The sequence below is a fragment of the Vipera berus genome (assembly GCF_964194415.1).
Source record: "Vipera berus genome assembly, chromosome: 12".
NCBI classification, from domain to species: domain Eukaryota; kingdom Metazoa; phylum Chordata; class Lepidosauria; order Squamata; family Viperidae; genus Vipera; species Vipera berus.
This window is the reverse complement of record NC_138215.1, coordinates 19,473,894-19,498,467: the sequence shown is the minus strand read 5'-3', so window position 1 is coordinate 19,498,467 and position 24,574 is coordinate 19,473,894. Positions and strand designations below refer to the sequence as shown.

General features: G+C 47.6%; 1 protein-coding gene across 1 annotated transcript; it reads right to left on the bottom strand.

The window, feature by feature from the left end:
- Positions 1-1,073: 1,073 nt before the first annotated feature.
- Positions 1,074-23,239, bottom strand: PTPN9 (protein tyrosine phosphatase non-receptor type 9). Its single transcript, XM_081337698.1, has 13 exons — positions 22,970-23,239; positions 13,914-14,057; positions 13,252-13,341; positions 12,848-12,972; positions 12,227-12,332; positions 8,533-8,643; positions 7,530-7,858; positions 6,282-6,375; positions 5,366-5,435; positions 4,665-4,743; positions 4,073-4,223; positions 3,329-3,536; positions 1,074-2,935 (listed from the first exon to the last, which is right to left on the bottom strand). Exons 1-13 carry the CDS (start codon positions 23,000-23,002, stop codon positions 2,721-2,723), a joined length of 1,755 nt encoding a protein of 584 aa, XP_081193824.1. The 5' UTR covers positions 23,003-23,239; the 3' UTR covers positions 1,074-2,720.
- Positions 23,240-24,574: the final 1,335 nt, after the last annotated feature.

Here is a 24,574-nt window from a genome sequence, read left to right as displayed (position 1 = left end):
CTCCAGCGGTAAAGGAGAAAGAGCTGGATTTTCATTTATTTTATTTATTTATTTCACTTTACAATTGAGTAGAATTAGTTTCTGTGGTTATGAGAGGCCAGCAGCCTGTACCTGTCCCAGACTCCCACCTGCTACGACTCCCGATGCCGATGGTCCAATAAAGATCCGGACCACGAATGAAGATTTCAGTTAAACCGATTCATTGCTAAAAGCCTATGTGCAGGAATCTTCCCAACTAATGGTGAGCACCTGCTTGGAGTTAGTTAATTCTGTAATAGCTTTATACCATATAGTACCAACCTTAACTCCCAAGAGCCTTTTTCTGCTAAGTATTCTGATTGTAAAATAGGTATATATGTATATGTATATAGTATATGTACACGTATGAGTATAGGTATACTTTTGCAAGTGGGCATCAGAATTTCATTTTTTTTACGTACGTGCCAGTGTGATCACAGAAAAAGTGACAATAAAGGTTATCTCATATCTTATAAGCTGCATACAAGACTTGGTTTGCTTGGGGCTACATAAGGATTCTAGCCTAATCCCTCTTTGGACTCCAGGCTCTGCCATCCCTTCTCCTACATCACCTTGTCCACTTTACATATCCCCCCTCCCCACTCAGCCTCCTTGAAATAACCTATTCCTCCCCCTTTGGGGGTTAGATCTACCCCTCTTTTTAAGGGAGGCAGGTTACAAACTAGGCCGGGCGAGAGGATGGGAGAAATTCAGGAGTTGGACCTTGCTGCATTAATTCACTGATGCATTCAGCCTCAATTTGCATGTTTAGTCACATCAGCCCCATAATGGTGAGTACTTGAACCCCATGTTCTTAGTCCCCCCCCCCGCATACTAAGTGTGCCAAAAGTTCAATCGTTCTTCAAAAGAATCCAACCTAGAAAAACAGCTAAAATTTGAAGCATCCTTGCAAACTTGTTTCCATTCTTTTAACCTCCATCAATTGTTTTGCTACATGCCTGAAAGGCAACATCCCTTAAACAGCGTTTCTCAATCTTGGCAACATTTAAGATGCATGAACTTCAACTCCCAGAATTCCTCAGCCAGCATCTAGCTAGCATGGAAGGTTCTGGAATTGGGCCAAGGTCCTTCGAGACGAGAGGGGCTACCGGTTGCTGACCTCTATCATAAAACACTTGACTTGCAGAAGCCACAAAAGGAACAGCACTAAACTTGTGGGTTGTAGGCATATTTATTTGTGAATACCAAAAAAAAAAAACCCTCCCGAAAGAAAAGACCCCATAATTCGCTGTAAAACAGCGACCAGGAACATTTACAATTATTTCCAACTTGGACATGAGCAAGTTAAGATTAAATATAAAAACCAAAATGGGGGAAAAGAAAGAGGAGGGGGTGTAAAAAATAAAAAATATACACGTTCTAAAGATCTGATTCCAGTATAAAGTTACGTGGCTTGATGTGGCCACTTCTCCTCTGCAAGCAGAGAGAGAGAGGAGACCCCAGGGCTCCGGAATACGAGACCCGTGCCATCTTGCTGCTATGGGGGCCCCACATGCTACAAGGGGGGGGTTATCGGGGACCCCACTTTCATACAACCTTCGCTGTCTCTTGATGCCTTAAAGTGTTTTTTCCCCCTTCCCCAGCTTTATCTGGAAGAAGAGCCTCCATGGAAGAGAATTGTTCCAGCTTAAGCCCCTGCCTCTCTCTGCCTATGGCCCCCAATCCTGCGAGGACCCTTTTTCTGGTCCCCTATTCGTACCAGCCACTTAGCATTTCCGGCTAGGGACAAACACGCAAGCTATTCGCTGCCGCCTCTTGCCTTCCTTGCGGGCTCCAGAGACCCCTTGAATGAACCCCTCTAAAAGGGCCACAAAACGATGGGGAAGAACATAACCCTAACTTGCCTCCTCCACACCAGTTTGGGGACCCCTCTCCCATTTTCTGCACCAAAGTCACCCTCTTAGGGATCTGTGCCCCTGTTCAAGGCATGCGGGCGAAAGCTCCTTGTCAACATGCGTGGTTGAGCAAAGGAGGGGGCAGAGATGGGTGGTGGGTGGGAGATAGATAAGAGCCATTAACTTTGGCAGTAGTGCTGGGCCTTGGAATGAGGCTATGCTGAATCTTGGCTAGAAGCAGCTACACCTATATAAGTGGGAATCCTGGTTAGATCCCCGGCAGGAGACGGAGGTTACATGGACAACACACAGGTAGGCCTAGCGGTCGTTAAGACTGAAGCGTTGGGTGGCTCTTCCAAGCCGGCCTCTTGAAGGACAGGCCCATGGAGAAGAGTCAGGGTCTTCAATTCATGGACTCAGTGCAGCCTGTAGGCTTGCTTCATTCGTTGCTTTGTGTTTTTGTTTTTCAGTAAGGCACAGGTCAGTCAAGGCAGTGGGTGCAAGAGATCCCTTGTCCGTGGCTACTGGTCATGGCTCCTTGTGGCCAAGTAGTCCAAGAAAAATGGCCTCCAACTTTGGTAGTGGAGAATGGGCTTGCCACTGGCTAAGTCCAGCTGGAAGCTCCAGCCAAACCCAGTTGTTGAGCAGGAGGAGGGAGGGAGGGAGAGAAGGAAGGAAGGGAGAAAGGGAGAAAAAGAGAAGAGAAGGAAGGAAGGAAGGAAGATGAGAAAGGGAGAAGGAGAAGGAAGATGAGAAAGGGAGAAGGAAGGAATCTGACAGCATAGTAGTTCCTGCTGTGGCTGAGGCCTGGGTGAGCTTCCAGAACTTCTAATCTAGACCTTGGAATTAGCTCTTCTCCGGACCCATCCTGGGATAGGAGTAGGGCAGGAGGCTTTCTCTGTAGGCGTGCTCAAGGATGGCCAAGTAGCAGAAATAATACTGCTCAGGGGTCTGGATGCTGAAGGCGCGCTGGGTCCTCATCCGCACCACCGTCTGGTAAATGTTGAGGGTACCCACGTCTTGCAGTTGTGACAGACAAATATCCAGTGCGCAGAAAGTACCTGGAGAAAGGACGGGGGGGGAAGGGACAGGTCACCCATCGGCGCCACCCTCTGAAACTATAGAACATCAACTTCTTTGAATCGGCTTTTTGGTGAAAATATTGAGCTTCCAGGTCCTGTAGTGTGTGTGTGTGTGTGTGTTGGAGAAGATCGCTTCTCTGCATCCCGAAAATATTTAAAAGAGGAAAAAATGACCTCCTCTATTCCCAGTTTTACAAGTGGGAAGTCTTCTCCAATGTGGACCACCAGCAGATGTGTGAACTTCAATTCCCAGGCTCCTAAGCTCTGGCTTTGCTACTTGGGGCATGCTGGGAGGCAGAGGGTAGCCCCATGGGAGAAAGCTTCTGAAGTTTTGGGAAATCGAACCCTCCACTCAAGATCCCAGTCAGTTACCTGTCCTCCCAATACCGGCACTGCAGTGTACCACAATGGGTGGCCCGCCTGGATGACCTTTGTAACGTGGTCCCAGGGCACTAACGGCCACCCTCTGCTGCTGCTTGACGGCTCCCAGGAAGTCGATGAGTGTGGCTGCTGAGGAAGGGACCCCGTAGTCGGGCCAGCTCACGTACTGGAAATGGGTCACACGGCGTCTCTCTCTGTTCTGTAGGTAGGTGAAAAGGGGGAAGGGTAGAGAGAGTTGAACCCAAGTTTTCAGATTACCACTTTTGTGCCTCTGTTGGGTTGTCTTCTACTTGGGCTGGTTTGTCTTCTACTTGGGTTGGGTTGTCTTCTACTTTGAGAGTTTATGACACTATGGCACTCTTTAGATCAACATTTCTCAACTTCGGTAGGTTGAAGATGAGTGTACTTCAACTCCTATGGCCGGCTGGGGAATTCTGGGAGTTGAAGTCCATTCATTTTCAATCTACCACAGTTGAGAAACACTGTTATGGAGCCAAACCAATGGAGAATTAGAGAGTTTATGACCAGAAATCAGGAGGCACCAGGATTGCTTCTGTTGCAGAAACCTGTTAAGATAATCTTGTGTAATTCAATTCTCCATCCAGGAAGTACCAGCTAAAGAGGGTTGAAAGGAGGAGGAGGATAGGTTGTGAGCAACAACAGAGTGGAACTGCTGTGAAAGGGAAGAGCAGTATGACACCCTGTGGCCTATTGCTGAAGGGTTTGTGCAATTACCTCACAGCTGAACATCTCCAGGAGTGTCTTCTTGTAATGGCTGAGGTTCTCTGTTCCAAGGTTGGTAACCGTTAAGGTGCCATAACCGATCTGAAAGTCCTTCTCCAGTGGCCAGTATTGACCGCACTTCCTTTTGCCTCCTTCTTCAATCCTGTCATGCAAAGAAGAAAGGGAGAATATTTAACTGGGGTTTTTATTTTCAGGGATAATTTAATCTTTTTAATTGTTTTTTAACTTTTGTATTTTGTATTAGTGTGATTTTAAAATACCCTGTAAACCGCCCTGAGTCCTTCGGGAAAGGGCGGTATATAAATCTAATAAAATTAAATTAAATTAAAATATGGAATGTCGGCATGCCTGGAAGGTGTCAGCTTGGAGCCCAACAGAAGCATGAAGACTCATCTTTTGAAGGAACCACCGTTGGCCCAGTTAGCATAAGGCCTTGTCAAAAGCAGAAGAAGCTTGGTTTTCACTTGATGTCACAAGTCGAAAGCACCCTCAGAAGAGCATCTTTGCAAATGGGCAAGCCACCCTCTCTGCTAAAATCCATCAAGGCTATGCTCATTTCCTGTTTCATGCATTCATAGGTTACCTTGTGGTCATCACGATCACCAGTACGTTCTGTTCCCACACCATGCGCCAGAAGTCGTTGTACGTGTTTTCTAATGGCCCTAGAATGAAACAAGGAATTCCAAGATGATACTAGAAGCCTATTATTACAGGAAGTCCTCGCTTACCAACTGCTTTGTTCGGTGACCAAAGTCACGAAGGTGCTGGAAAAAAAATAACTTTATGACCAATGCCCACATTTATGACCTTCGCAGCACCAGTCATATAATCACCATTACATCGGCACATGTTTGTATGCTAACCCATTACCTCCCTCCTTTACAAAGTGGAAATATTGGAGAGAAAAGGATTACAAGAGAATAAGCAAGTGGTGAAATGTGCTGATAGCAAATCATTGGTTTGCTTTAATGACCATTACTAAAAAGGTCATAAAATTGGGTTGGTCATGTGACCAGCCTTTCTTAGGCCATTATGACATACAATATATTAGGCAGATTCCATTATGGTAGTATGCCGAGATCAATCTGTTCTGGGCAGGATCAAAATTTAACAACTCAAATGTGGTTGCTTCTAGCTGGGCTTTTCTGGAGCACCTGTGGAGCAAGGTGAGAAGAGGGAGCTGTGATTTGACAGACTCCAGACCTGGAATGCAGATGTTGCTCCCTTTTCTCAATGGTTTCTAAAGAACCAGGTGGTACTTTCAAGATCTGGGAGCATAAATACCTTGAGTGCCAATATAAGCATTCCTTTGCTTGTACCCATCCATGAAACTGGCATTGATGTAGTCAGTCATCTATGGAAACAATGGCATTTGTCAATCCTTTTGGACCAATTAGAGAAGCTGCATTTGAGGAGCGAGCAAAGGTAGATGTGGGAGGACATTTCTTATACTAAAATTTTACTCCCTGGTCCTTAACAAAAGGCTCATGAAAGCATAGTTCTGTCGTCTTAACTTCCTTCTTTAATCTGATATTGTCCCTTGCAACTTAGAGCACCTTCCTTAAATTCTCAGGCAAAAGAGGACTTACCACCACCACCCTTTTGCTTTTCTATTTTCTACTAAGGCAAGAGTCAGAGAATTATCTTCCTCAGCCCCCCCCCCAAAAAAAATTGGAACAGAATTTTTAACATTTTATCTGCATAAGCCATGTCCTGTAATTAAACATGAAGAGCATATCCCCACTCTATTAAACTTCACAAATTACTTCCGCAGAACAATGTGTTTAATATCGGGCAACTTTGTTACATGTTTAAAATGGATGTCTCCCTTAGCAGAGGGATATCAGTAGAGTAGAAAATATGGAGAATCAGAGCTTTTTGTCATCTGTCATAACTGGAAGTTTTATATCTGATATAGTAGAGTTATAATTTAACAGAATGGATTTCTGTTTATCCCAAATATCTTTTCAATCCAAATGTTATTCAGCTGAAGCACAGCCCATCTTTCCCCTAGGCAGTATATGGATGCCCCCCCCCTTCCAATTTCCCCCCACAACATCCCTGGCAGGTAGTACGACCACCGTAAAGGTTCTGTTTCAAATCTGCTTCAATTCTGCAGCCAGAAATTGAGTTCTTTGCTATGATTTGGGGGTGGGTGGGGGTGTTTCGGTTTCCTTGCAATGCTATCAGCTTCACTTACCTCCTGATAGTTGAACTGTTTGGACAATTTCACCCTGGTTTGGTCAAGGCAGGGAACATCCCCGTATCGGTTTTTCTCCTGGTTCAAAGGTGCTCTGGGGAAGAGGGCAGAAAAAGACAGAGGCATGAACAAGGAAAGACCAGGAATGGCTCCCAGCAACGGGAGGCTATTAGCGAAGAAGTTAAAAATTTCTGTGAGGAGAAAGGGCAATAAAAGAGCCTTGGTGGAGCAGTGGGCTAATGCCTCCTTAAGTAACACCAGCTGCCTGCAATTAGTGCAGGTTCGCATCCCACCAGGCTCAAGGTTGACTCAGCCTTCCATCCTTCCCAGGTAGGTAAAATGAGGACCCAGATTGTTGGGGGCAATTAAGGTGACTTTGTAATAATGCCGCTTGGGGTGTGTGTGAAAGCCCTAACAAGCAGGCATATACATAGAATGAAGGCTACTGCTAAGCTTGTAAGCCGCCCTGAGTCTTCGGAGAAGGGCGGGATATAAATGGAATTAAAATAAAAAAAAAACGGGGTCCACCAGCAAGGATAAAATAGAGAGGAAGTCCACCCATCTTCTCAACCCAAGTTGAGAAACAGAGCGGCTCAAAATAAAAGGAGAACAATGGAACTCCATGGGCTGAGGGACAGATCCTCCTTCCTCCGGGTTTGGTTCTCCTTAGACGGGCCTTCAGATGGGGTCTCTCCTGCCCCCCCCCCCCCGAACGGTTGCTGGAATTGGGTATGTCAAGCCTAACGAAGAGAAGGACCAAGGGATCCAACATCTAAGAGGAGGTCAACGAAAGGACCTGAAGGCAGGACAAGAAAGAATGGATGGAAAATAAGGAGAGAAGCAACCTGGGAGAAACTTCCTAACAGTGAGGACAACCAGCAGAACAGCTTGCCACCAGACGCCGTGGGTGCCGCAACACTAGAAGTTTTTAAGAAGAGACTGGCCATTTGTCTGAAATGGTGTAGGGCAGGGGTAGGCAACCTTGGCTCTTTTATGACACGTGGACTTCAACTCCCAGAATTCCTCAGCCACCATGGCTCAGCTTGGAAACCTCTCCCTTTCCCCTCAGCGTGGCTGGCTCAGGAATTCTGGGAGTTGAAGTCCACGAGTCATAAAAAAGAGCCAAGGTTGCCTACCCCTGGTATAGGGTCTCCTGTTTAAGCAGGGGGTTGGACTAGAAGACCTCCACGGTCCCTCCCATCTCTGTCGTTCTCCAACCTCAGACCCTCCCGCTATCTGGATGCTTACAGAGAACAGCCGAAAGTGCCCATCGGGCTTCGGTGCCGAATGCCTTCATATTCCTCATAAATTCCTCGCTTCTGCTTCTGGTTGACGTGCTCCAGAAGTTCCTGCAGAGTCATGGACTTGGGCCCGGGGACATGGACGGAACCGTTGTCCCGAGGCGGAGCCAGGGGGACCAGGATCAGCTCATCCAGGGGGTCCGGGTGCCCGTTCTGCTGCGGGAGGAATCTGCAGTTCCAGCTGAGGGGGTCCAGCTTGAGAGACCCCCCCAAATACTCGGGGAGGCAGTCGTGGGGCAGGTGCTGCCTGAGCTCCGACATTTTCACCATCTGGACCTAGAAAGAGGAAGGGGCACGTTGTGGTGCTAAACAAAACAGCCTCGCAGGCGTTTACTCCCTGCTTTTTAGTAATGAAGGCTCCCCGTATTGAAAGTGCGCCCATTTAGGTTGGCTTGCATTGAATTCCTGATTTATTTATTGGATTTTTTTAAAAAATAAATCCCACTTTTATTATTTTATAAGTAACTCAAGGTGATAAACATATGTAATACTCCATGCTCTTACTATTTTCCCCACAATCACCACTGTGTGAAGTGGGTTGGGTGAGAGAGAAAGACTGGCCCAAAGGCCCCCAGCTGGCTTTCACGCCTAAGGCAGGACTAGAACTCGCCGTCTCCTGGTGATTGGCCCAAAGTCACCCAGCCAGTTTTCATGGCTAAGGGAGGGACTAGAACTCACCATCTCTTGGTAATTGACTCAAAGTCATCCAACTGGCTTTCCTGCCAAAGGGGGGACTAGAACTCACAGGCTCCTGGTTTCTAGCCCAGCAGCTGAACCACCATATCAAACTGGCTCTCATTTGCCAATTTTAGTACCAATTTCCCCAGCTCATAGCACATTGTGTGTTTTCATTGCGCTCAGCCTAAATTTCTCAACTAGGCATGTGAATGTGGCAGCTTCTCTCTTTCGGCACGCTGAAGCCTCCTCAGATCCTTCCTGCTGCAACTCACCCTTTCTCGCAGCTTCTCTTTCAGCAACAAGCTGATGATGGAATAAGGAACTCGGAACCACATTGGGGCGCCTACGATGAAGACCTTTTTCAGGCGCGCTGGAAAGGCTCCCTGTAAACCAAGGCGATATTTAAAAATTATTCTATTTTTTTTAAAACAAAACAAAACCCAGCATTTTTGGAAAAAGAAAACACAGACCAGGAAGCAAGGCCAGAAAAATAAAATGCAGGCAATTTTTAAGCCTCATAGGATTAGGGGCACATTTTATATTTGCCATTGCTATAGAAATATTACATGGTTTTTAAAAACTACAGACCGTTGTCAATGCATTCAGGCAAGAAGGCAAAGCAATAATCAGCGCAGGATAAATCATAGAATGAGAAGTGGAATTGCAGTGGGACGATCAATCCTCGTCAAATGGATCATTGAAGTTCAGACTATTAAGTTGTTGTCAGGAGAAACCCAAATTTTGAATGTGGAATAAGGGACATTTGGTACTTATTGGGAATCTGTATTAATCAATGGGTCAAAGGTCAATTAGTGTGTGTGGGGGAAAGGAACTTTCTTTTGATATTCCTTGCATTTTTCTTCACTTTCTTCCCTCCCTTAACTGTTCTTATATTCTGTGCCATTCACAGCTGGACTATGGCCTGTGCTAAATTACAAGACTATAGCCCTCATCATCCCCACTCAACCCAGCGAAGCAATGACACCATCTATGGTATGGCATTTATTTACCTGAGCAGGTAAGGAGCACCTGGCTAAGCATGGTTGGGAGAGAGGATAAGAGGCCACCAGGAAAATCCCAGTCTTGGGAGCCGAGTTCAACCCAAAAGGGGATTTTTGCCTGCATTTCCTCCCTCTGGCCAGTAGGGGGAGGCCCAAGTACATTGATAAGAAAGCAGAAATTCAGAAACTAAAATGTTTGAAAACCAATTTAGAAGATGGATTTATTTTGCAGGCTTTCCTTTCCAGGCAAGTAAACTCGAGACCCATCTCAGCTAGTGAATGCTAACAGGCACAGGCAGCAATCCCCTAATTTTTCCTACAACCTGAAGTTTTGTTGACGAAAACTGACCCATCAAAGTTCAGTCTTTGGCACTATCCATGTGTATGATCAGAGATTTTAGAGGAAGTTTGGGATAGAGACCACTAAATTGCTGCAATCAATCAATCAATCAATCAATCAACCTACCTACCTACTTTTTTGTAACCTCCCCTAACTTAGAAACATTCTGTGCCCAATTTTGGGATGCTGAATTTATTTATTTATATCCTGCTTTATCATTTTTACAAACAACTCAAGGCAGTGAGGGCATATCCATCACACACCCTCCTCCTCCTCCTCTTTTCCCTGCAACCACAACCCTGCGGGGTGGGGTGGGCTTAGAGAGAGGGACTGGCCCAGCCGGCCGTTTTGCTCCCACGGAAAGCTAATCCTTTTCCCAACTCTAGCAGTTCCTTGTAAGGGTCAAGAAAGAAGAACTGGGAACCACATTGCTACAGGAAGTAAAATGTTTATCTGTATCGGTCCAACTGGTTTCAAAATGCAGATCTGAGTAAATTCTGGCTAAGAGCAGCACAGGAGGGTTACTTTTCACGGCCCCAAATAATAACATAGTGGGACTTTTGGCATTAAGCTGGAAAATTTCTCCTTGGTATACAATGGAATGAACGGAGTTAGTTGCATTTCACGGCTACAAATAACACTGGGGAGTTCTTGGCATCCAGTTCAAAATGTATACTTCTTTTCTTTATAACAGGAAATGTATATTTCCTTTATCTCTATAAGTGGGACAAAATACCCTCACCCAATTGCGACTGCAGGGCCGAAAAGCAACCTAGACTGACAGCGTGCCAAAACAGAGCCTATAATGGAGACTTTGCTGATTTTTCTGACTGTGACATACAAAGCAAAAATGTCTGTCTGTAATCTAGACAGACGTTTATCATATTTTCGATGTGCTGTTTCATACGTTGTATTTTTATCTCGTGTTTTTATCGAAATGTGATGTACCCAATGCTAAATAAATATTTCTCTTTTTTTAATATCGGTTTTGCTTGCTATCTCCTACTAAGGTTATAATTAATTGCTAAGCACATTGGTTTGTGCTTAAATTGTAAGCCGCCCTGAGTCTTCGGAGAAGGGCGGGATATAAATGGGATTAAATAAATTAATTGTATAACTTCAGTAAGTAACTGCCATTTGTGGGTATTATCTTTTTTTTGTTTTTTTGTTTGGAAACACACTGTTACTTTCAATAAAATTTGAAAGGGGAAAGAGTTGGAGGTCAAGAATAATTCTGGGCCACGAGAAGCCTCTATCTATGGTGACCCAACAGACAACCATGGTTGAAATTAGCTGCCGCACATTGAACTCTACATTTAATTCTTCTACCCTCAGCTTGGAGAGTCAGTTTTCCTCGTGATGGTCCTTCAGAGAAGCTCTCCACACTCTGGGTCAACCGACTGGCTGAGGACTTTAACCAGATAACCATATCTGAGGATCTCAAATATTTGCGCTTGGCTGACATTTTTCAAAAAGGGCACTTTAATACAGGAAAAGGGTTGTTTTTAACTTTTCTGGGAAATGACCCCGAATTCTTCATCCGTGGCTTGAGGAGACCGCAGGCTGATGGACAGAGAAGAGTGTCGCCCGCGGTCAACACATCAGAGGTCATAGCGTAGCTGGCTGGATTAAAGGCTCGTGGTTTAGATTTGATTCTTTAATGGAACGGCCTTGCGTGGGGCAATTAAGGGTTTTAGTTACATTGGGTAAAGCAGCTGGAAACAAAAGCCTTGCTTCCATGGAAGAGCTGGAGCTAGGGAGGGCCATCCAAGGCTACTGCTTGGGGGTTTGGAATGGGTGGAAAGCCAAAACATCCTCTTTCGATTCAGCCAGGTCATTACCATCTTCAAAGTAGAGGTAGTGCTGACTATACGGCCATAATACTATACTGCTAAGCTTGTAAGCCGCCCTGAGTCTTCGGAGAAGGGCGGGATATAAATGGAATTAAAAATAAAAATAAAATAAAAAATAATCTGGGACCATCTGTCATTAAGTGAGACATCACGTGACACCCCCCCACTGCCTGATTTCACCACCTTTTTGCTGCAAATGTTCAGCAACTCCAATCGCAGGGAAGGCCTCAAATCGCTACCATGTGACGTCTCACTTAATGACTAATAATGACCATGCTTAGTCTGACGATGCACTAGCCCTGATGATGTTACCTAGCTGGGTCATGAAACGTCTGCAAGAAAACAACCAAGCGCAGAGAGCACCAAGGACCCTACGGTCCTCCTCCTCCTCCTCCTCCTCCTCTCCAAACCCCCCACTCCTTACTAGGACTGATGATGTTACTTAGCTTGGGACATGAATCATGAAACAAAAAAACTACCAAGCTCAGAAAGCACCAAGGATCTTTGGGGGAGGGAGTATCTTTTCGGATGGGGATTGTTTGCCCTTTATAAAAAGCAGACGGCTCCACTTACAGGCTTCTCTCCTCAATGCTCTGGAACTCAAGACTGTTTCTTAAGAAAAAAAAGAAAGATCAAAGCAACTGAGCTTCGGACCTTGATGAAGTTAGACAGCGCGCGAGGAGGGAAGCCAAACATCTGAAGAACCTCAATTTGGGATTGTAGTCCCAGAGGAGTCTGGGGTCAGCTTGGGCAACGGTGGCTTTCTCATTACCTTGAGCAAGTTCAAGATCTTCTTGCTGAGATCCAGCTCGAAGTTGGAATAGTGAGAGTCCGCCATGTCATAGATAAACACCAGGCCGTTCCGCTGAGTTTCAAAGCTGGTGATTGGAAGGAAAATAAGTCACACGCAAAGTTGCTGGGCTCACACACCTCCCTTCTACAAGGATCCATCCGGACAGGGAGACTATTTGTATATACTCTCCTGCTTGAGCAGGGGGCTGGACTAGAAGACCTCCAAGGTCCCTTCCTATTCTATTCTATTCTATTCTATTCTATTCTATTCTATTCTATTCTATTCTATTCTATTCTATTCTATTCCGTTCCATATTCTATTCTATTCTATTCTATTCTATTCTATTCTATTCTATTCTATTCTATTCTATTCTATTCTATTCTATTCTATTCTATTCTATTCTATTCTATTCCTTAATAGATTTGCCACTTTGGTGATCAGCCCTAAAAGCAAGCAATGCTTTCAGTTAATGGAAAACCTAATCTTGAGGGTTTTTTGCACAGGGAGAAGTAGGAAGTGATTATAAATTTCTCCAGGCTCTTGAAACAGCAGAAAAGCCAAAACCAGGCACCTCGCTGGACTGCAAATGGCCCTCCTTACCTTTCCACTGCCCTGTCCAGCAGGTAGAAGAGGGCCTGAAGTACCACGTGTTGGACACTTTTATTGGGATGGTGCAACTTAGCGGTGAAGAGGGCAATTGAGGCTCCAGAAGGATCCCGCACACTCTACAAAGAAAGCCAGTGAAGACAATCAGCACGGTGACCAAACGGGGTTTGAATGACCCTTTGCAAAATCGGGGTTGGGGGGGAATTGTAACGCTTTGCAAGCAGCCAAGAAACTGGGTTTGTCCGTGGCGAAGGGCAATAGAGACCGGGTGATTCAGCAGCACAAATATTTTGGAAAACATTCATGGCTTGTAAGAGCTCCAGGCGTTGGGGGCAGGGGGATTTCTCCTGTCGCCCACAACTTCCTGGCTTCACACATTCCCAGGAAGCAAAACTTACCAGGATGGTGAATTTTCCACTCAGGAGTTCTGACCTCAGCGGCTCCTCGTGAGGTTTCAGCTTCACGATGCCTTCCTTGAACCTCGTTTCCTAAAGGGGAGGGAAGAGGATCAATCAACCAATCAGAATAGAGCTGGAAGGCACCTTGGAGGTCTTCTAGTCCAACCCCCTGCTCCAGAAAGAGATCCTATGCAATTTGAGACAAGTGGCTGTCCAGTCTCTTCTTAAAAACCTCCAGTGAGGAAGCGCCCACAACTTCTGGTGGCAAGCTGTTCCACTGGTTAACTGTTCTCACTGTTAGGAAATTTCTCTTTAGTTCTAGATTGGGTCTCTCCTTGATTAATTTCCATCTGTCGCTTCCTCTCCTGCCTTCAGGTGCTTTGGAGAACAAGTTGACCCCCTCCTCTTCTTCGTGGCAGCCCCTCAAATATTGGAAGACTGCTATCATGTCACCCCTAGTCCTTTCCCCCCCCCATTAAATTAGAGATGCTCAATTCCAGCAACCATTCTGGGAAACAGTTACATCTCAGCAAAGGGGTTTAAGCCATCTTGGAAAGAGGCAAAGTTCCTGGGTTCATCTTAAGCCTGTGGAAATCCAGCCAGGGAAGTCCCCAAGCCCACCCACCCACCCAGAGAAACCCCAGCATGGCCCGAACACTAACCCTGTAGGAATGGAAGAGTTCAATCGCTCGGAGAACATCAAATTTCCTGGCCATGAGGAATTTGACGGCCACATTCCAGGAAAGAGGCGAGACATTGTACTGGATAGTCCACTTGTTGATCTCTTCGAGGAACTGCTTGGTGGCCTTCACCCCGATGGAGGAACGCAGGAGGGAGGGAGGAAGGAAGGAAGGAAGAAAGCAAAACGGTTAATCTCCGTGTTTTGTTATGGATTCCAGAATGTTGTGTAAAGAGCTGTGGTTTCCAACGGTCCCAAGCTCGGCCTGACCTTGGAGGCTACAGGAGATGCAAAACTCAGCAACAGAATTCCTTAATATCAGGAGCAACTGGACATTGTGCAAAATAACGGTCGTCCCCGGCTTACGACCACAATTCGAACTGGAAAACCTGGTGTTAAACGGTGCAATTGTGAAGCGAGGCAGGGCAGAACCACTCCCAATTTAAGGACTTTTTTTTTCTTTTTGGTCATGGCTGTTAAGGTGAAGCGTCACAGTCATTAAACGAGACTTTGCGGGTTTGGGAGTTGTGATCGTCCCTGCCGCCTTCCCCATTGATCTCGCCAGCTACAAATGTTGATCACCACAACATTTGGATGCTGCAAGCGTTGTACCACTTGCCGAGCGCCCGGATTTTGATCCCGTGACCTCGGGGATGCTGCAATGGTCATAAGAGTGAATAAACGGTCATAAGTCACTTTTCGTAACTTCAAATGGTCTGTGAGGGCGAAGATTCGTTCGCAGTGTTTGCGGGAGGCTTGGAGAACAAAACTTCACCCTCATCCTACACCCGAGGTACAGATATTCGCCACTATTGCAAAAGGCCGTACGTTGAGCACCCGCTATTGTCACCAGGGCCATGAAGGGGTTGTAAGGATAAGCATCCAGAACCGCTTCTGGCCACCTTCCCTTCCCTACTTCAGATGCAGTCCTGGTTTAGATATTCCTAGGAAAAACGTCAGCCGCTCCCAAGGCCCAATTTTTGAGCAGTCACGCCTTTTACTGTTTAAAAACAAAAAACAAAAACGGGCAGATGAAAATGTCGGATGAGATGAGTCACGGGGAAGGAGTGGCTTGCAAGATGCGGAGGCAGGAAAGAGGGAAGGATGCTACAAGGGGGGGGGGGAAGAAAAAGGAAAAGAAAGCAGGGATTGCCTGAAAGCAGAAGGGCTGGATTAGATGATCTTCGGGGACCCCTTCCACGCCTACAGTTCTCTGGTGGCATGATCAGGGGTGGATGAAGCTTCGGCATGAGGCTTGTGCCGGTATTTCTGTTTCACTGCCTGGAGACGGCTTTGGAGACCTCGCTGAAGTTGATCTAAGACAGGGATCTCCGAACTCGGCAACTTTAAGACGTGATTGACTTCAACTCCCCGAATCCCCCCAGCCGGCCATGCCATCTTGCTTAGCAACATAAAGGTCGAGCTCGTCTGTGTGGATGTAAGTCGAGGACGACCTACGCCCTCTTCCTGATGTCAGTCAAACAAAGGTCCAATGGATCCCAGCGCTCAGCTGAAATTCAGGCCCCAAAACTCGCTCAGCGGCTCCCTCCTGCAAAGGGTTCGGGGCTCCCTCTGGACCCATTTCTGGAAGGGAAACATCGAGTCAGCTCCTCGGCTTGGGGCCTCAGGGAGAACTGTGTGTCCGTTCGTTTTTAAACAGCTCCTGTGCTGGAAGGACAGACATCTCGAAGGAGTGACTCATGGAAAAGAGAAGGCTGCGCTCCCCTTGCCCCGAACGGCTTCGCCCTGGCAGGGATGGCGGCGGACAGGGATGACTAGCGCCACTTTCCGCCCCGTTAATGTTCCTTCAGGCTCAAACCAGGGCTTGAAGGCACCGGGAGCAGCCAGGCTGGGGCGATGCTGGGCTGAGCAGAATCCAGCAAAGTGCAAAGCATTCAGCCTCTCTCTCCATATCTGCATCAATCTCTCTCTATCGTCTCTCTCCGTATCTGTCATCTCTCTCTCTATCGTCTGTATCTCTTATTATCCCCCCTGTCTTTCTCTTTCTTTCTGTCTTTCTTTCTTTCTCTCTTTCCTCTATCATCTGTCTATCCATCCACCCATCTTTCTATCCATCCATCCACCCACCCACCCTCCCATCTTTCTATCCATCCACCCATCTTTCCACCTGCCTGCCTGCCTGCCTGCCTGCCTGCCTGCCTGCCTGCCTGCCTGCCTGCCTGCCTGCCTGCCTATCTATCTATCTATCTATCTATCTATCTATCTATCTATCTATCTATCTATCTATCTATCTATCTATCTATCTATCTATCTATCTATCTATCTATCTATCTATCTATCTATCTATCTATCTATCTAGTCACTTAGTTGAGTGCCTATAGAAATTAAATATCAATAAAAATGTCTATTACCTATCTATCGACCATCTGTTTGCATTCCTCTCTCTCTCTCTCTCTCTCTCTCTCTCTCTCTCTCTCTCTCTCTCTCTCTCTCTCTCTCTCTCCACCTATCCATCCCTCTCTATCATCCATCGATCCCTCCTTCCTCTCAAGGTGGGCCACCTCCAGTCACTTGCAGCAAAGGCTGAGGAAAAAGCCCTTGGCAACGGGGCTTCTTAACCGGACTCCGCTTTCAAAAGCTTCTTGGGCTCCGGTGGGGAAAAGGACCATTAATCCCACCTTGCGCCCTGCTCCGATTGCCCTGTTCCCGATTTCCTCAAGAGGTTCTCTCTGTGGCCCATCTGTCGTTCCTGAACGCTTCAAGCCCTAATCCAGGCCTTCCTGTCTGGCTGACAAGCCACTTCCCACGTTCTGCAAATATTAAGCTTCTGTCGGGACAAACGAGGACAAGGTTAAAGTGAAACGGCAAACAGATCCGGGAGAAGAGCAGCGTGACATTGAAGCGATCCCTATCCTGCCTGCAGATCCTGGTTTGTCCCCTCCTCCTCCTCCTCCTCCTCCTCCTTTAACGAGGGTTTTAACGAGGGTTTGTGCAAGGACTTCGGAGGGCTTTCCTTTCCAAGAAAGCCGACGCTTTGGCCCCAACGTCCTTGAGGAAGAGGCTGCCAATTCAGACCCGGGTACAGCTGGCAGCCCCCAAAACTGGCTACCATCCTAGTCACACAGCTGTGATGTGTGTCTGTGGTCCATTACAGGGAAACCTCGGCTTATAACCACAAGGAAGCCCAATATTTCTGTTGCTAAGTGAGTTTTGCCCCATTTTACAACTTTCCTTGCTACGGTTGTTAAGTGAATCACCGCAGTTGCTAAGTCAGTAGCACGGTCGGCTTCCCCCATTGATTTTGCTTGTCGGAAGGTCACAAAAGGGGATCACGTGAGTCCCCCCCCGCCCCCCGGGACATGGCAACGGTCATAAATGTGAGTCAGCGGACAAGCGTCTGAATTTGGATCACGTGACCGCGGGGAGGCTGCAACGGTCGTTAAGTGTGAAAAACGGTCGTCAATTTCCCCAGTGCCGCTGTAACTTCCAGCAGTCACTAAGTGAATACAGGACTGCCTCTATCCAACACGCCTTCTCCCTTGAGGGAAGCCAGGCTGAAAGTCAAGCGTGCAATTTTCTCAAGCTGCCTTTGGTGCTCCCGTTACTCCTTTCTATAGGTAAGTCCTTGACTTACGCAAGTTCATTTAGTGACCGGTCAAAGTTACAGGAGCATTAAGAAAAAGTGACTTTACAGCCGTTTTTCACACTTAAAACCGTTGCAGCACCCCCGGGCTCACGGGATCTGAATTCGGGACACTTGTCAACCGACTCCTATTTATGACGGTCGCAGTGTCCCGGGATCACGCCATCCCCCGTTTTGCAACCTTCTGATGCGCAAAGTCAGCGGGGGGGGGGAGCTGGATTCACTTAACGACCGTGTTACAAATTGAACAACTGCAGTGATTCGCTTAACGACCCTGGGCAAGAAGGGTCGTAAAATGGGGGCAAATTCACTTAGACCACAGGTCTGCAACCCGTGGCTCCGGAGCCGCATGCGGCTCTTTCAGCCGTCTCCTGCTGCTCCCAGTCCTCTGCCATGTGCAGTCCAAAAAAAAAAGTGGGACTAAAAAAGTTCAACCAATCAATTCAAATATGCAGGGTAGGTGCATATCTCGCCTTGGCTCCACTCTTCAGTCAAACCCTGTTCTGCGCATGTGCGTATGTACGCGCATGTGCACACATTTTTTGCGGCTCCCAGTTTTTCCTTTTGTGAGGGAACCGATTCCGAGTGGCTCTTTCACTGTTTCAGGTTGCTGACCCCTGACTTACACCAATGTTTCGCTTAAGGACAAAAATGATGGGCTCAATTGTGTTCCTAAGTCAAGGATCACCTGAGAAGCAAGGGGAAAAAAACAACGGGGCTTTTCCAAAAAAAAGGGGTCCTTTCAGGTTTTGAGCAATGATTAACTAGCAATTTATTTTCCATGAAAGCTGGAGTCAAGGGATATGTCCTGCAAGCACCCAGGAAAAGGCCGTTTCGTAAGCCTCTCCTGAGCTTTCCAGTTTTTAAAATGCAGCCCAGGCGCTAACTGGGTGGCTTGTAATCTCCTTTTGTCAGGGTGAAAAAGCCGCTACATTCTTCGCGTCCTTACTCAACTTCCCTTTTGTTGAGTCCCTAACAAAAGGAAAGGGGGGGGGGGAGAAAAAGCATGACGTCACTCATCTGGGACGACAGGAAATGGTTTCAAAACTAAAAGGATTTTCCCAAGCCAGCAAAAGTTGCATTTTATTTGATCAGCTTTCTATTCAGATGTAGATGTTTCTATCCAGGCAGCAAAATTCAGTGCGATTCAGAGAGAAAGAAATTTTTTTTAAATAAAAAGGAGGGAAAGGTTGAGTCTTTTTAAAAAAATTACATTTTAAAAATGCGAATTTTTATTTTTTTTAAAAAGGAGGCAGCAAGGCCAACCCTGAACATTAGCTTTCTATTTCAAGTTGTGCTTCTCCGTCACAAATCAAAACAGAGATGCCCTTGACGAGTTTCTAGGAAATTTGGATGGGACATTTTGTAGCGTGATGAACGAAAAAAAAAATACTGTACGAGTGGGAAGGCATCCCTAAGGTTAGGACTGTGCAGTTTTCATTGGCAGATGAATGTGTCTGCTGAAATAAATGCTTATGTTTACAATGGAGCCCAGAATTAAACGAACTGTTGTAAGTTGAGGACTATCTATAATCAATTACTTCTGAGGATGCTACTGTCTCCAATTGCTCAACTCTGTAACACATCTCCTTCGGCAAGGCCACTGTTTGCAATTCTCCATCCTGGAGTATCTGAATTTTGGTCCCACAGAGGTGAAAAGGCACAGGAATGAAGGTGCAAAATATGCAAAATATCTTATGCAATGTATTTAAGGGCTCTACCTTTGCAACTAGAAGGAACTCCAATTGATTTTAAGCTAGTCACTGCTTAACTGCTGGTTTATCTACTCTGTACTGCAGCGTTGCTCTCCTAGATCTGCATGTACATGACTGGACTCCAAACATAATCCAATTAAATCTTCTCCAGACATTCGGGATGTCATGAACGTGACTCAGTGGCAAGGGATTATGGGGATTGTAGGCCAGAACAGCCAGAAGTCAGTGAGTTCTCATTCCTGATTTGTTTTGTCCTAGAAAGCAGAATCTATTTGTGGATGAAGGATCAATCAGGTCAGTGTTTCTCAACCTCCGCAGCTTTAAGATGGATGGACTTCAATTCCTAAATTCAAAGTCATGCTGGAATTCCGGCAACATCTGATTGGCTGGCTGGGAAATTCTGGGAACTGAAGTCCACCCATCTTAAATTTGCTGAAGTTAAGGAACATTAAGCCCAATATTCCTCCAATATTATATTTCATTTTAAAATCATACAAAAAAAAACTTGAAATCTTCACCCGTCTACAATCACGTTATACATGATACCCCTTTTCCCCTGGGACCCACAGACTGAATTTCCACACTGGGAACAGCCTGTTTTTATCTCCCGAACAGGATTCCCTATTCCAACTACCTTTGAACACTTCCTTAGAAAACTCTCTGTCCTCTTGCAAGAACGGAGTTTCTGCCTAGCAAACTGAGTCAGGTCATCAATGAGGCTGATCTCATTCACGACTCACTGATCTGGGGGGAAATAAAAAAATAAAAAATAAAGCTGACCTTAAACTCATTGACGACTTTTGATACTCTCAAAATGGCCGAACTCAACAAGCGAGGAGGATAAGAAACAGTTAATTCTTGGATGGGGTCACCAGGGAATATTTTTTTGGGGGGGGGGCAAAATATCCTTGGAAAACGTCACAGCCGAGGCAAGCCAAATTCACAGCCATGTCTAGGAGGCCATGAGCCTGATCTGAAGACCATCCTTCTTTCAAAGAACAGTGGATCTCAGAAAGAATATCCTGGCCATTAGCCACTGGCCTTGTGCCACAGCTACTAGGAATTCCATAAATAGGGAATTGTGCCACAGCTTCCCTTTGAGCCTGAATCCGATGACTCCGGAAGTCCAATAAAGACTTTGAGCCGAGAGGATTCTCAGAACATTCATCAGGACTAGTTGCACCAGATGAGATCCATAAGGATTGACTTCACGTTGGCTTTTAAGACTTAACTAGTGATACTCCAGTTGACTTGGAATGAAGTCCCAAAGATTTGGAAGGTCCATATTTACCTAGAAAAGCATTTTGAAGGAGCCTGACTTATTCAGATATGGGGTGGCATGGAGAGAGCTTCACTGCAGGACACCCAGCTGCTTGGCCAAGCCCAACTGACTCAGCACTGTGCTCCACGTTTCAGAGTCAGCAGCTCCAAAAAAGCTGCTGTTCTCACCGTCTTTGCAAAGTTCAGTATCTTTTCAGCTTCTCAATTATTCTCAATTATCAGCTTCTCTTCTCCATTATCACCCTGGATCTATTAGGGTTTCACACGGAGCTTTCTTCTTCCCCAGTGGCACACCCGGAAAAGTCAAAATGAAGACAAGCATACATAACCAGGTATCTGGGAGGGGGGAGGCTGAATTAAAGGGGGTTGGACTAGAAGACCTCCAAGGTCCCTTCCAACTCTGTTATTCTGTTACATCTGTTCTAGTCTTCCCCCCCCCTTTTGCACAAGGATAATTCCGTTTTGTTCACCTTCCCATTTCCTCAGCCTCGGAGATGCAGAAGTGGAAAATTACACAAGCTGAAAACTTCGCAACACGTTTGCTGTTTACAGTCAACGGGAAAGCAGGAAAAAGAAAACATGCACGCGCTAGAAAAGGCAGGAATGTAAGAGGCACAGCTATCCAGGCGTAAATCTTCTCCAAAACAGCTGAAATAAAGGCTGAGAAATTCAGATTTTTTTTCCTTTCTTCTTTTGCTAGCCAGGGCCATGTTTTTAGGAGGAAAACACTGATAATGTAGCTTAATGCTGCTAAATAGGGTTGGCAAAGAGTCATAGTGTTGGAATTAATATAATGTATATATTCAGTGTTTCTCAACCTTGGCAAGAATGAGTGGACTTCAGTTCCCAGAATTCCTCAGCCAGCTCCCCAATAATTGCATTTTTTGGCACGCAAAGAATTGCATTTTGTAAACATTTAGGAAACGTATCTACCCCACAAGCAGGCTCTAAAATTAAAGCAAGGATGCTTAAAGCTTTGCAGATTTCTTATGACCCCCCCCCACTGGGAGAGTCTCTAGATAGAAAAACCAGTTTCCTTCCATTACGTATATATTTTCTTTTTCTTTCGTTCCTCACTCTCCAGTTACAGGATTGGGAAAAGGATTTTTTTTAAAAAAGGGGGGAATTAAAAGAGGATCGAGTTAAGTGGCACCCAGAAGGGCAGGGTGGCTTTGAACTTCTCCACCCTCCCGCCTCACTTCCTTAAACATTAAAAGACGTGAATCCAGGGGGTTATTACATGTTTGTGTTTCACATCCTCCCTCTAATCCTTTTTTTTATACATGGGAAAAAAATGGAGTCAAGTATCCGCTTTCGTTCCCCCCCTCCCCCCACCCCAAACATACCAACCCTGGGGGGGGGAGAGAGGGGGGGAAAGAATTCATTCAAGAGAGTCCAAGATTTCAGGGACACGTTTAAGAAAAAAAAGGGGGGGACAACAGGATCTCTTGCTCCCCCAACTCCCAATGGGAAGAGTGCTACTTCCCTCCCCATGTTCTCTCTTAATGCAGAAAAGGGGGGGGGCTACCTTTATAACCTCCCCCCACCCAGGCCTGGTCAGAAATTTCCTGGGATTTTGGAATAAGAGGAGGGAGCCAGGATGGGGGTCTGCATCCTCACTGGTTGGGGAACTTGGGCCAAAATGGGATGCTAGCACCGAGGAGGGGAGGCTGCACCCCCTTTGCAAGGGAAAGAGTCACCCTCTCTGGGCCCCGATTCGCCTGCATTTCAGCTTTCAAACCCCCCCCCCCCCAAATCTCTGACTTCCGTGGAAACATCACCCCGGGATACCTCTGTACTCCCCTTCCACTGATCTGACGGAAGGAGGGGGGGGTCCATCAAAGACGAGGGGGGGGGCAGATGTACCGTTCAGGGCCCAGACTGCCACCCCCCAACAAAGAGGAGGAGTCCCCGGATTCTGGACTTTACTCACCCCCGCTAAGGCGAGGAGAGGATTTACAGGGGGTACAAAGTAAGGAGAGGATGCATTTGGGGGTGGGAGTGGGGAGGAAAAAGAGGGGGGAATCTACTTCCCAGGAAAGCAGGCAGGCAGCCCACCCCCCCCCACCCAAGCTTTGCCTTCGAACCCCCAAACCGGAGCCAGCCCGGGAGGATCGTTGGCCCTTTGCATCATCACCTTTTCGCTCCAGGGATGAAGGGGTGTCATTTTTTGGGGGGGGAGGGCACGAGAGAGAGAGAAGGGGGGGGAAGGAAAGGCCAGGCCTGAGCCGGCTCGGCCTCTGCATCTCCAGCGACACCCCGTTCCCTCCCTTTTCACCCCCAGTTCGGATCGCAAACACACACAAACACACACACACAATTCAGCCCTCCAAGCCAACGTCATTGCCACGATCCTGCCCGGGCGGCCCTCGCCTTGCTCTTCCATCCCCCCTCCCTCCAACATACATATTTTTTTGGGGGGGGGTCTCCCCCTCTTACCTGCTCCTCCTCGGGAGTCAGCTGCGCGGCCATGCTCCTGCCAGTCCGGAGAAGAGGCGCAAGTTTGCCAAAGTCGCCAGCCTCGCGCCCCCCTTCTCTCTCTCTCTCCGCCTTCACGCTTTCTCCGGCCCCTTCTTTTCTTTTCTTAAATAATGGGGGGCGGGGGGGGATCAGCGGCAAAGAACTGCCCTCCGCGCTAAGCCAGAGCCGCGCATCTCTGCCAGCCTGGGGATAGAGCGCTTGAAAAAGAGCCGGGGGGGGGGGAGGGACGAAGGGGGAGGGGTCCCTCCGGCTCCCCTCAAAAGGGGGAGGGCCGCGCAGAGCCGAGGAACCGAATTAAGATGGTCGGAGCGGCGAGAGAGCGAGGCGAAGCCGAAACCCCAGCAGCGGCAGCAGCGACGGAGGAGACCAGCCGAAACCCCGCTCACTGGTTCGGCCGCGCCAGCCCGGACCTCTCGAGCATCGCGGGTGGGCGTGGGAGTGGGGAGGGGAGGGGAGAAGAGAAGCGAACCCCCTCTTTTTTCCTCCTGCCTTCTGTTGGCAACAGTTCTGCTTTAAAAAATAAAATAATAATAATAATAATAAAAAATAAAAAGACCGAATCGCTGCAGGACACGGCTTCTTGGCTTCCAAACCCCCCCAGCACGCCAAGCTACGGAGGGGTGGGGGAGAAACCTGGGGAGAAGAAGAAGAGGAGGCAGAAAAAATAGAGGAGGGGGGACCCTTTCCGCTTGCAGAGAGAGAGAGAGAGAGAGAGAGAGAGAGAGAGAGAGAGAGAGAATCGGGGAGGGGGGCAGGAGGAAGTTTGTCCGCTCGCTCAAAGCGCAAATCACACAGCCCCCCCCCCTCCGATTCGGATGGGCTCGTTTCCCAGACTGGGAGGAAATGAGGCGGGGGGGGGCAGACTTCCCTTCGAACTGTTGCTTTCTGGAGGAGGAGGAGGAGGAGGAGGAGTCTCTCCGGGTGAGTGTGGGCTGAGAAGTGGAGGGGGTGGGGTGGGGGTGGGAAGGATTAGGAAATGGATGGATCCGCTCCCGCTGGCTTGGCCGGCCCCCCCCCCTCCCCTTCTTCCCCGCCCAGGCGGGCGGATCTGCTGCCCGGCCTTCCTCGCAGCGCTGATTCCTCAAAAGCAGAGAGAGAGGGAGGGAGGGGGAGGGAGGGGGAGGGAGGGAGGCCAGCCCTTCCCGGCGCCGGGGCTGCTCAACCCGCCCCCCCTCCCCGGCCTGGGGAAACGGCGTCCCATTCGTGGGCCCGCGGGGCGGGGAGGCTGCTGGAGAGGCGGGCCGGAGGAGGAGGAGGAGGAGGAGGAAGAATGCGGAGAGGAAGTGCGGAAAGAGGAGGAAGAGGGAGGGAGGGGGGGTAGAAGGAGGAGGAGGAAGAAGCGGAAGGAAGAGGGAGAAGGAAAGGGGGGGGGAGGGAAAGAATGCCGAGAAGAAGGAAGAGGGGAGGATGGAGCGGGGAAGGAGAAGAAAAGGAAGGAGAAGGAGCTGGAAGGAACAGGGGGAAGGGAAAAAAGAGGAAGGGAGGAGGAAGGGAGGAGGAAGAAAAGCAAGGGGAAGGAGGTGGCAGAGGCCAGGGAAGGTGATGGAAAGATGGAGAGAAACA